The 13,610-nt window shown below is 38.8% G+C and overlaps 1 protein-coding gene across 2 annotated transcripts in view; it reads right to left on the reverse strand.

Moving 5' to 3' along the window:
* LTN1 (listerin E3 ubiquitin protein ligase 1) overlaps positions 1–11,644 on the reverse strand; it is a 72,617-nt gene extending 60,973 nt beyond the window's left edge. Inside the window, exons 1-4 of one of the 2 annotated variants that reach the window (XM_032630122.1) lie at positions 11,522–11,644; positions 6,227–6,430; positions 5,610–5,708; positions 4,884–5,114 (exon numbers count right to left, since the gene is read on the reverse strand). In XM_032630122.1, the coding sequence (XP_032486013.1) occupies positions 4,884–5,114; positions 5,610–5,708; positions 6,227–6,430; positions 11,522–11,563 (576 nt within the window). In that variant the 5' untranslated portion in view covers positions 11,564–11,644. The remainder of the gene's footprint in view (positions 1–4,883; positions 5,115–5,609; positions 5,709–6,226; positions 6,431–11,521) is intronic. The other variant, XM_032630123.1, reaches the window with a different exon arrangement.
* Positions 11,645–13,610: the final 1,966 nt, after the last annotated feature.

Consider the following 13,610-nt stretch of genomic DNA (forward strand, 5'->3'; position numbering starts at 1 on the left):
CCAGCAAGGATCTCATTCACATTTGATGGAGAAATTAAAACCTTTACAGACAAGCAAAAGCTGAGAGAGTTCAGCACCACCAAACCAGCTTTACAACAAATGCTAAAGGAACTTCTCTAGACACGAAACACAAGAGAAGGAAATGACCTATAGTAGCGAACCCAAAACAATATATAAAATGGAAATAGGAACATACATATCGATAATTACCTTAAATGTAAATGGACTAAATGCTCCCACCAAAAGACACAGATTGGCTGAATGGATACAAAAACAAGACCCTTATATATGCTGTCTACAAGAGACCCACTTCAGAACTAGAGACACATACAGACTGAAAGTAAGGGGATGGAAAAAGATATTCCATGCAAATGGAAACCAAAAGAAAGCTGGAGTAGCAATTCTCATATCAGACAAAATAGACTTTAAAATAAGGACTATTAAAAGGGACAAAGAAGGACACTACATAATGATCAAGGGATCGATCCAAGAAGAAGATATAACAATTGTAAATATTTATGCACCCAACATAGGAGCACCTCAATACATAAGGCAAATACTAACAACCATAAAAGGGGAGATCAACAGTAACACATTCATAGTAGGGGACTTTAACACCCCACTTTCACCCATGGACAGATCATCCAAAATGAAAATAAATAAGGAAACACAAGCTTTAAATGATACATTAAACAAGATGGACTTAATTGATATTTATAGGACACTCCATCCAAAAACAACAGAATACACATTTTTCTCAAGTGCTCATGGAACATTCTCCAGGATAGATCATATCTTGGGTCACAAATCAAGCCTTGGTAAATTTAAGAAAACTGAAATTGTATCAAGTATCTTTTCCGACCACAACGCCATGAGACTAGATATCAATTACAGGAAAAGATCTGTAAAAAATACAAACACATGGAGGCTAAACAATACACTACTTAATAATGAAGTGATCACTGAAGAAATCAAAGAGGAAATAAAAAAATACCTAGAAACAAATGACAATGGAGACACAACGACCCAAAACCTATGGGATGCAGCAAAAGCAGTTCTAAGGGGGAAGTTTATAGCAATACAAGCCCACCTTAAGAAGCAGGAAACATCTCGAATAAACAACCTAACCTTGCACCTCAAGCAATTAGAGAAAGAAGAACAAAAAAACCCCAAAGCTAGCAGAAGGAAAGAAATCATAAAACTCAGATCAGAAATAAATGAAAAAGAAATGAAGGAAACAATAGCAAAGATCAATAAAACTAAAAGCTGGTTCTTTGAGAAGATAAACAAAATAGATAAACCACTAGCCAGACACATCAAGAAAAAAAGGGAGAAGACTCAAATCAATAGAATTAGAAATGAAAAAGGAGAAGTAACAACTGACACTGCAGAAATAAAAAAAATCATGAGAGATTACTACAAGCAACTCTATGCCAATAAAATGGACAATCTGGAAGAAATGGACAGATTCTTAGAAATGCACAACCTGCCAAGACTGAATCAGGAAGAAATAGAAAATATGAACAGACCAATCACAAACACTGAAATTGAAACTGTGATTAAAAACCTTCCAACAAACAAAAGCCCAGGACCAGATGGCTTCACAGGTGAATTCTATCAAACGTTTAGTGAAGAGCTAACACCTATCCTTCTCAAACTCTTCCAAAATATAGCAGAGGGAGGAACACTCCCAAATTCCTTCTACGAAGCCACCATCACCTTGATACCAAAACCAGACAAGGATGTCACAAAGAAAGAAAACTACAGGCCAATATCACTGATGAACATAGATGCAAAAATCCTCAACAAAATACTAGCAAACAGAATCCAACAGCACATTAAAAGGATCATACACCATGATCAAGTGGGGTTTATTCCAGGAATGCAAGGATTCTTCAATATACGCAAATCTATCAATGTGATAAACCATATTAACAAATTGAAGGAGAAAAACCATATGATCATCTCAATAGATGCAGAGAAAGCTTTCGACAAAATTCAACACCCATTTATGATAAAAACCCTCCAGAAAGTAGGCATAGAGGGAACTTTCCTAAACATAATAAAAGCCATATATGACAAGCCCACAGCAAACATCATCCTCAATGGTGAAAAACTGAAAGCATTTCCACTAAGATCAGGAACAAGACAAGGTTGCCCACTCTCACTACTCTTATTCAACATAGTTTTGGAAGTTTTAGCCACAGCAATCAGAGAAGAAAAGGAAATAAAAGGAATCCAAATCGGAAAAGAAGAAGTAAAGCTGTCACTGTTTGCAGATGACATGATACTATACATAGAGAATCCTAAAGATGCTACCAGAAAACTACTAGAGCTAATCAATGAATTTGGTAAAGTAGCAGGATACAAAATTAATGCACAGAAATCTCTGGCATTCCTATATACTAATGATGAAAAATCTGAAAGTGAAATCAAGAAAACACTCCCATTTACCATTGCAACAAAAAGAATAAAATATCTAGGAATAAACCTACCTAAGGATACGAAAGACCTGTATGCAGAAAATTATAAGAAACTGATGAAAGAAATTAAAGATGATACAAATAGATGGAGAGATATACCATGTTCTTGGATGGGAAGAATCAACATTGTGAAAATGACTCTACTACCCAAAGCAATCTACAGATTCAATGCAATCCCTATCAAACTACCACTGGCATTTTTCACAGAACTAGAACAAAAAATTTCACAATTTGTATGGAAACACAAAAGACCCCGAATAGCCAAAGCAATCTTGAGAACGAAAAAAGGAGCTGGAGGAATAAGGCTCCCTGACTTCAGACTATATTACAAAGCAACAGTAATCAAGACAGTATGGTACTGGCACAAAAACAGAAAGATAGATCAGTGGAACAGGATAGAAAGCCCAGAGATAAACCCACGCACATATGGACACCTTATCTTTGATAAAGGAGGCAGGAATGTACAGTGGAGAAAGGACAGCCTCTTCAATAAATGGTGCTGGGAAAACTGGACAGGTACATGTAAAAGTATGAGATTAGATCACTCCCTAACACCATACACAAAAATAAGCTCAAAATGGATTAAAGACCTAAATGTAAGGCCAGAAACTATCAAACTCTTAGAGGAAAACATAGGAAGAACACTCTATGACATAAATCACAGCAAGATCCTTTCTGACCCACCTCCTAGAGTAATGGAAATAAAAACAAAAATAAACAAATGGGACCTAATGAAACTTCAAAGCTTTTGCACAGCAAAGGAAACCATAATCAAGACCAAAAGACAACCCTCAGAATGGGAGAAAACATTTGCAAATGAAGCAACTGACAAAGGATTAATCTCCAAAATTTACAAGCAGCTCATGCAGCTCAATAACAAAAAAACAAACAACCCCATCCAAAAATGGGCAGAAGACCTAAACAGACATTTCTCCAAAGAAGATATACAGAATGCCAACAAACACATGAAAGAATGCTCAACATCATTAATCATTAGAGAAATGCAAATCAAAACTACAATGAGATATCATCTCACACCAGTCAGAATGGCCATCATCAAGAAATCTAGAAACAATAAATGCTGGAGAGGGTGTGGAGAAAAGGGGACACTCTTGCACTGCTGGTGGGAATGTGAATTGGTTCAGCCACTATGGAGAACAGTATGGAGGTTCCTTAAAAAACTACAAATAGAATTACCATATGACCCAGCAATCCCACTACTGGGCATATACCCTGAGAAAACCAAAATTCAAAAAGAGTCATGTACCAAAATGTTCATTGCAGCTCTATTTACAATAGCCCGGAGATGGAAAGAACCTAAGCGCCCATCATCGGACGAATGGATAAAGAAGATGTGGCACATATACACAATGGAATATTACTCAGCCTTAAAAAGAAATGAAATTGAGATATTTGTAATGAGATGGATAGACCTAGAGTCTGTCATACAGAGTGAAGTAAGTCAGAAAGACAAAGACAAATACCGTATGCTAACACATATATATGGAATTTAAGGGGAAAAAATGTCATGAAGAACCTAGGGATAAGACAGGAATAGAGGCGCAGACCTACTGGAGAACGGACTTGAGGATATGGGGAGGGGGAAGGGTGAGTTTTGACAGGGCGAGAGAGAGTCATGGACATATACACACTAACAAACGTAGTAAGGTAGATAGCTAGGGGGAAGCAGCCGCAAGGCACAGGGATATAAGCTCGGGGCTTTGGGACAGCCTGGAAGGGTGGGATGGGGAGAGTGGGAGGGAGGGAGACGCAAGAGGGAAGACATATGGGAACATATGTATATGTATAGCTGATTCACTTTGTTATAAAGCAGAAACTAACACACCATTGTAAAGCAATTATACCCCAATAAAGATGTTTAAAAAAAAAAAATAATAATAATAATAATAAATAAATAAACCTATTCTTAAAAAAAAACTGGGGAAAAATCCCAAATGTGTATTAAAATGAAAGAAGTTAAATAAACTGTTGTATATCTATATATACAAAGGAATATCAGGGATGAAACAGATCTGTATACATGTATTGATTTGAAAATATGGGGAAAAAAAGTTTAGATTTGATTTATAGATGTATTCTTTTTTAGATTATATATTACAAAGCACCTATCTAAATTTTTTTAGATACAGTAAATTAAAACATTAAAATAAACAGGGAAAACTTAAATCATTTAGAAAGATCCAATCCAAAAAGCTAATTATGTTTTAAAAAGCCAAAATGGTCAACTTTGACAAACACCATTTAAAAAACACAATCTTCCACTGAAAATATTTCACTTCTCATACCCTCACAATGCTAGGTAAAAGAGCCGCCTTTGTAATACGCTTTATATCTCTTAGATACTTTAAAATTAGATACAGAAAGGTTCCAAGGACTTACACTTGTAATTTCGTCCTTACAAAATGCTATGGCTTCAGGTTGCTTGCTTGGAGGGAAAGCTGCTTCAAAGGCATCTTTTGCTGCAGATGCAGCTGGTGTGTAAGTATCACACTGAGCCATTAGCCAATAGCCCATTAAACTTTTTAAGTAAGGAGCCAAGTGTTTCTTAACTTTAAGGATAAGTTTTTCAAAAGCTTGCTGTGTGGCTTCTCGAACCCGGCGGTCATGATCCTATTGAAAATATAACATGGTTTAAAACAGCTGTAACCCATAAAAATAAATACTGACATTTCTGGGTATGCGATGAAGACCCATTAATAAGAATTCACCTATGCACAAAGCTAAATTCAATAATTATATTAAAAAACTGATTAATTTTTCCTTTTCCCAATGAGATAAAAATGACTGTATTCAAGATAGAGTCAGGGCTAAACCTGGAATAAATAAGCAATTCATTCTCATTCTTCTGCAGGAAGTATACAAAGAAATTACATTGTCAAAATTTACTATGACTTAAAAGTATCTAGGTAATTCTAGTAAGGACCTAACAGACTCCTTTTTACAACCCAACATGATCCAATCTGCATAAAAATATTGACATAACATTCCATAACCCTCATCAAAAATGAATCATATAAATTTGACAGTCCCCACAACTTCAACCAAAAACAAAAACAAAACAAAAAAACCACAACAGAAATATACTAGTCAAGTCTTAATACTTACTAGTGAAATTTTGCAGAAAATTCTTGGCCAATATGGAAGAACTCCTTTTACAATTTCCGTGTCTCTCTCTGTACACATGGTTCCAAATTCCTGCATAGCCTAAAATAAATTATTAAAATCGTTAAGGATCAACAGCCATAATATTGGCTGTTGATTATATTTATGCTGTTCTAGAAGCTTAGTCTATTTTATGTAACGTGAGAATACACCATCCCTGTTTGTGTCACATGGGACTAATCTGAAGAGTTCTTTATAGGTTACTATGGTAGAAACTTTTCAGTTGTTTTAAAAAATATATAAAACATACACAAACAAAAAAAAACCCATTTAAAATTATAGAGTCAAAATTACATTACTTAATAGGAAAAAATGTAAAGCCAGAATTCCAAAGTGATTCTAAAAAGTGCAGAACAAACTAACTTATAACCCAGAAGATAAGTATAACCTAAAGTCTGTATCAGCAAAAAGTACAATTGTAAAAGTACTTATTAGTGATGATTCTTCATTTAAAAGTACTTATTAGTGATGATTCTTCATTCTTCTTTACATAAAATATGCCAATAACATTTTAACAAAAAGATTTTCTTGATCATTTTAATGAAAACAATAAAACTTGCTTTTAGTTTTGTCGTGACATCTTTCTTTGAAAGTTTTCGCAGCACCATTCGGAAATCAGAATCCACAAGACTGTCTATTTCTTCAGCTCCTTGAATAGCAGGAACATAGCCTAGGTCACTGTGAAATGTTCCAAAACCAATAAATCCAGGCACTGTTCCCTGTTCCTTGGCAAGGAGTTCTGCAGCTCGGCCACTGTTTGAAGGCTGGTAAGAAAGTAGGGAGAAAAAAAGTCAGAGTCAAGGAAGAGTTCAAAATTTAACTTTGAGTTCTTTGGAGTAATTACTTGACAATTCCCACAATAAAGCAAACTTCTATTTGAGGACTTTTTCCCCCTAGCCTATGCATCTATTGCAATGTTTGACAAAGATAAATATTTTTGTCACCAAGAATTTAACAATAATGATCCTAGGAGCTATTTCCTAGTTTCCTAAACATCAGAACCATGTTTTTAAAGTTGTGATTACAAGCCATTAGAGGCTCATGGGCCATGACAACATTTTAAAGAAATAGAACAAAATTTTAAAAATCAGAATGCATCACATATGGTAAGAATAAGTACTGTTTTATGAAATTTTTTATTTCCAACTTTTGTATAAATAGTATGTATACACATATATGTATACTGTGTAGTGATGCAAAATTAACTCATAAATGGATATCTCTTCATTCATCCACTCATTCAACAAATATTTATTAAGCAACTACCCTAGGACAAGTCTAATGATAGCAACTTCTAGACAAGGAGTTCCTTGTGGGCAGACACACTCATTTCCACATACCCAAAGCCTAACCAAATCTCTTTGGGCTAAAATGGTTACAAATTACATTAGTATGTACATAAAAATCAATACAATGATCAGGATATAAGATACACTCCTTTGTTTTGAAACACAGTCAGTGGCTTGTTTGATTGATACACAATATATAGTAGCTTCCAGTACTAAACGTTAAAGGATTCTTTGTGACAAAGAAAGAAAATACTTGAACTGTTGAAAGAAATTAATGTATTCATTGTCATCTAATAGGAAAATGTCTCAGTTCAATGTCCAGGATGACATCACAACCCATCTAAACTCATCTATTTCTTATTCCTCCGTAAGAATGTCTGAAAATCCAAATGTATGATTCAGTTTGTTCATACCTAGCAAAACTGTGTTTGGGAAAATCATTTATCAAGGAATAATAATCTGTACTACTTTCTAAACTGAAATGAGTGACCAGAAATGAAAATGATGGACTAGATATTTTTTCAAAACAGTGGCACTTGGCCTAATTTCAAAAAAGGTTCTCTATTTTAAAACTTTATTAAAATGAACTAACATTATTCAGTTTACCTTTCTCAATATTGATACATGAATAAAGAGCTACAAAGGAAGTTAGTGAATTATAATTCTGAAAACTATGATGACATTAAGACATTGGAGTTTTACCTATAATCTCATGTGTAAACAGTTTTATTATGAAACAGAATAATGAAATAGTATAAAAAGCTAAAAGCTAAAGGAGTCAAGGCTGAATTCTGAACTGACCTGAAGACCAGAGCTGACAGTGATAACTAAGTACAGAAAAGATATCAGATGTCCAGTTTCACAGAAACAAATTATTTTCAACTAATTGTATCTTTTTTTCAATATCTACTTTGAACTTAAAATGTAGTTACTGTTTCTTGTTACCTTCTCCACTGTACGTTAGATGCTCATACCCACAGTTCAAAAATTAAGAACCTCGATACTATTTCTGGCAGTTAATTGTCTCTTTTTTTTTTTTTTTTTTTTTTTTTTTTTTTGCGGTACGTGGGCCTCTCACTGTTGTGGCCTCTCCCGCTGCGGGAGCACAGGCTCTGGACGTGCAGGCTCCGGACGCGCAGGCTCAGCGGCCATGGCTCACGAGCCCAGCCGCTCCGCGGCATGTGGGATCTTCCCGGACCGGGCACGAACCCGCGTCCCCTGCATCGGCAGGCGGACTCTCAACCACTGCGCCACGAGGGAAGCCCGCTGTTAATTTTCTTATACTACACCTACTTCATTCTTTTGTGCCTGGCTTCTAGAGGTATAATATTTGAGGTGGCAATCCTGAGTCTACAGTTTAAAGACCAAATTCAGGAAGCTTTCGGGATCTTTCACCATCTGGCCTCGACCTCTCCAGTCATCTTTCTAACACTTTTTTCTTCCCTTGTCCCACTTCCTCCTCCCTGCTCCCTTTTGTTCCCACCATTTATGTTCTAGTTCCAAACTCAATACAAAGTTCCCCAAATATGTCATGCCTTTTCAGAAAATCTGGTCTTTTTATTCATTTTTTTCAAACAGCAAACACATTTTTTTAAGAAAAATTTTTATTGGAGTATAGTTGATTTACAATGTTGTGTTAGTTTCAGGTGTACAGCGAAGTGAATCAATTATACATATACATATATCCACTTTTTTTTTTTTTTAAGATTCTTTTCCCATACAGGCCATTACAGAGTATGTGAGTAGAGTTCCTTATGCTACACAGCACGTTCTTATTAGTTATCCACAATTTGGTCTTTGTGTAATCTTTTCTCTCCCTGACAAACTCCCAGTTATCCCTGAAAACACATTCATGTTTTCAACGTTTGCCTCTCCGGTCAATCACCGTTCTTTTCTGTTCTCCCACTTTGCTTCTGATACCTGTATCATAATTCTTTAATATATTACAATTATTTGCTTACTTATCTGTCTATCATCAAACTAATAGTTCAAGAACAGAAAATTTCTTTGTCATCTTTGAATACACGGCATTCAGTATTCAAGCTCTTCTGTTGAATGAATGACTGCCACTCTGAAGTTCAAATCCCAACTCCACAACTTCCTGACTACATGAATTTAGGCAAGTTAATTCTCAAAGCCTCAGAATCATCATCTTTAAAATGAGACAACAGTCACTAAATCATTACTTAGGTGTAGTCAAGATTAAACATAAGTTTTCAAACCACCATAATAATAATTGATTCCAGCAAGAATTATCAAAGGATGCTAAAAACCATTAAGTGAAAGTTTATGAGAGAACAGGTTATTCTGAAATTACTACTCCACATATTATTTGTTAATAGCCAATAAAGAGACACTTATACAATGGACATCACCTTAATCAAGTGATTACACATATACCACCAATAATGAGATTATGTGTCTCATTAATAAACAGACATTATGTGTCCCCGTGGTGTGAGAAGCACTGAGAAATTACACATCATCTATGAAGCATTTCTGTCAAAAACTGTTTAACCTGAATGTAATTATAAGGAACAATTAGACAAATCTAAGTTAAGCAAATCAATTGCCTAGACTCTTCCAAATTGTCCATGCCATAAAAGAATCTTCCTCCAAAAAAAGGCACTAGGAAAACTGCCTAGATCTAAATGATAGCTAAATGGAATGAGTGATCCTTTCATGGATCTTCAATGTTTTTTAAAATGCTATATCTAGGGACTTCCCTGGTGGTTCAGAGGTTAACAATCCACCTGCCAATGCAGGGCACATGGGTTCGGTCCCTGGTCCGGGAAGATCCCACATACCGCAGAGCAACTAAGCCCGTGCACCACAACTACTGAGCCCGTGCTCTAGAACCCACAAGCCACAACTACTGAGCCCACGTGCCTCAACTCCTGAAGCCCGCGTGCCTAGAGCCCGTGCTCTGCAACAGAAGCCACTGCAATGAGAAGCCCGTGCACCACAACGAAGTGCAGCCCCTGCTCACTGCAACTAGAGAAAGCCCACGCGTACCAAGAGCCAAAAATAAATTTAAAAAAATTTTTAAATGCTATATCTAAATAAAACTTATAGAGAACAATATTGAGATGATTACAGAAATCTAAATACGATAATGTATATTATTAGATAATAGTATTATACTGAAGTTGAATTTTCTGCATGTTATAATTGCTCACGGTTATGTAGAAGAATGGCACTGTTTTTAGAATATACATGCTGAAGTATTTAGAAGTTAAGGGTCATGATTTCTGCAACTACTTCTCATACGGTTCAGCAAAATACATATATTTAGAAAGAGAAAGCAAAAGTGACCAAAGATTAACAATTGGTAATTCTAGGTAAAGAATTATGAGTTGTTGCTAATATTTGGAATATTTCAAAAGTAAACATTGAGAAAAAATTTTTAAGTTAAATGAGGATGCAAGTAAAGCATTTAGGAGAGTACTAACACAAGGTAAGTTACTATTATCACTGTTACTATTATTAACCTCCAAAACAGATTAAGCGACAGATCTAAGAAAATGTGGTACTGGAATCACAAGAATTGTTTCACAAACAGGAAAAAAGCATCCTCATAAAATTAGACTGTGCCATAATAAACCTCGTACTATAAAAAATATCATTATGGCATCCCCAATCTTGTAGGTTTAGTCCACTCTGGGGTTTAAACAAGTATTTAGTGAACTTCTACTATATGCTAATCCTTGTTCCAGGCTCCGAGGATAACAGCAGCAGATAAAAACGCCTGCCTTCATGATACTTATATCCTATACTAATATCCTAGTGAAGCAAGACAGTAAATGAAGCGGGACAGTCAACTAATATGTTAGAAGTCATCAATGCAACGGAATAAAATAAAGCAGGAAAGGAGAAAAGGGAGCGGGGTGGAGGGCTACAACTTAAAATAGGGTGATCACCGGAGACCTCACTGAGATATCTCGGGCAAAATTTGGAGGCACCTAACAAAAGAGCGTCGGGGAGCCTGCCAGGCAAGGTCAAGTTTCGGTGAAGAGATAAGCGTGGCCAGATGGAGTGAGCGAGGCGGAGGGAGTTGAAGATGGGGTCGGAGGTGGAAAGAGGCCGCAGCAGACCATGCACCGTGTATGTATCGTCGTAACGGCTTTAGCCTTTACCCCGAGGGATGTGGGCAGCCACAGCAGGTTTATAAGCGAAGGAGCGACATGATCCGAGATACCCTGCACACCAGGCTCACCTTAACTGCTTCCCATCCAATTCCCTTGTTCACCCCTGCCACCCTGGCCAGATAACCTTCCTCTTGAAGCCGACACGGAACCAATTCTTAATGAAAATGTTGGGTGAGGGGGATGTGCTCGGGTGGGGACAGCTCTGGCACGGAACATCTTTTCTCTTACGACTCCCCAATCTGCTCAGAGATAATCCACCCCGCCCGCGGGGACGCACACACAACAGAGAGGTCACACTCGACACGCAAACACACGCCTCCCCACAGCCGCGCTGCACACATCCTCCGGCCCTGCGCCGGGCGGAGCCAGCCACTGCGAGGCAAGGACTCCTAGGTTGGCTGGGCCACCCCGCACTCACCCTCAGGTTCCCCTTGGTCCTCTGCTTGTTCTTCCCGCCCATGGTCGCGGTCTCAGCGGCACTCTCAAACCTCAGCCCCCAGTTGACACGGCTGGGCCACAACTTCCGGCCCCTTGGACCGGAAAAGGGCCCATAGGAACGCCTTCCCCTGTCCCTCCCCTTCCGTCACCCACCCCGCCCACATGCCGCCCCACTTCCGCTCCCGCCTCCTGCCGCGTCCCTGGCCATCCGTGGCGGGATATGTCCCACTTGGAGCCACGCCCATCTGAGGTGACGTGACCCCTGCCCAATAGGAAGCCAAGCATAGCGCTAAATCCTGCTTCTTCCCTTTCCTGCAGCAAAGATTTGTTCCCTGCTTAGCGGGTAGGAGACCGGCATGGGCCATGAGGGAGGTGTTTTCATACAAGGGTAGCAGTAGAATGACACAGTAGTGGCTGAAGGAAGATGGGACAATGTTAGACTTTTTAAAATGCAATTATCGGGACTTCCCTGGTGGTCCAGTGGTAAAGAATCCGCCTTCCAGTGCACAGGGCGAGGGTTCCATCCGGGATCGGGGAACTAAGATTCCCACATGCCAGAGGGGCAGCCAAGCCCTCGTGCCACACTACTGAGCTCGCTGAGCTCAACGAGAGAGCCAGCGTGCCACAAAGCACAGAGCCCACGCGCCCTGGAGCTGGCGAGCCACAACTAGAGAGAAAACCCGCAGGCCACAACTGGCGATGACCCCGCGTGCCGCAACGAAAAGATCCCGCACGTCTCAAGGAAGATCCCGCGTGCCGCAACTAAAACCTAACGCAGCCCCCGCCCCCCAAAAGAGCAATTATCGGTATCACCTGGGTGTTTCTTAGAAATGCAGACTGTCAGGCCCACTTTGGGACTATTAAATCAGATTTTGCATTTTTAACAATGTTCCCAGGTTTTGTTAAAATTTGCAAAGTAGTGCTCTAGGCAATATTCTCTAAATCCGCCCCCCCCGCGTTTTTTTCCCCCCATATCAAAAGTGTTATGTGCAGCTTTTCGAAAAGAGGGTAGTGTGGTAGTCTCTCTTAAAATTTGAAATTTACAGGTTTTGTAGTTAGTGATTTTGCTCCTCAGAATCACAGCACAGAAACATAAACACATGTTGCTGGTTATTATCTCATGCCCACACACTCACCCTATTATAATCGACTCCATGACACGGAGGCTCTGCAGACTATTTCTCCTTTAGTCAGCTGTCTTCCTGTTAGGTTCCTTCAACGTGGGGGGGGGGGGGGGCGGGGGACAATGGACTAGAAGGAGACGGAAAGAGAAGAGGAAGAAGCGACTTGCTCCATACTGCTAGCATCATCTCAGCAGCAGCTCTTTGCCCTGGTAGCAGCAATTGGTATAGGCAGCAGTTGTTTTCCGTCTCCATCTTTTTTTTCGACCATCAGAGTCAACCTCATTGCACACCTCAGGGGTACCAGCAGCAGCCAGGCAGGACCTTTCCCCTCCGAAGCATGAGTCCTAGCTCCATGGGCCCCCTCCTTTGAACTCTTAAGACGTCCCCCTTCTCAGAATTCAGAGCCCCAGCACCACGGAGTACCTTCTTTGAGCTCCAGAGAGCAGCTACAGCCAGGCACCACCCTCTCTTCATAGGCTTGAACTGAGCCCCAGCTTTTCCAGGCCCTCCTCCAAACTTCTAAATTCGAATTACCCCAACCTCTTCTTTCCTTCTTTCCTTTACTAGCCCTAGTGATAGTAGCTGCTGTGCAGTAATCGCCTCTGTTACCTCAGGATTCTCTTTTTGCTTTTATACTCGTTTTTAGCCAATCTCCCATGTTAAATTTTTTTCTCTTTAAATAAGTAGTGAAGTTTCTGTTTTCCTGACTGGACCCTGATTAAAAAAAATACATACAGAGACATGCTGCAGGATGTTCACTAAAACACTATAATAGCAAGATAATTGAAAACAACCTAGTGTCTATCCATTGGGGGAATGGCTAAGTAAATTATCTATTCTATGGACTATTAGGCAGCAGTTAAGAGAGGTTTATCTGTACGTACATGGGAAGAATTCTAAGACATTCTTAAATTGAAAGCAAATAGAGTAATATATACAGCATAA

This window comes from Phocoena sinus, chromosome 4 (assembly GCF_008692025.1).
Source record: "Phocoena sinus isolate mPhoSin1 chromosome 4, mPhoSin1.pri, whole genome shotgun sequence".
NCBI lineage: Eukaryota > Metazoa > Chordata > Mammalia > Artiodactyla > Phocoenidae > Phocoena > Phocoena sinus.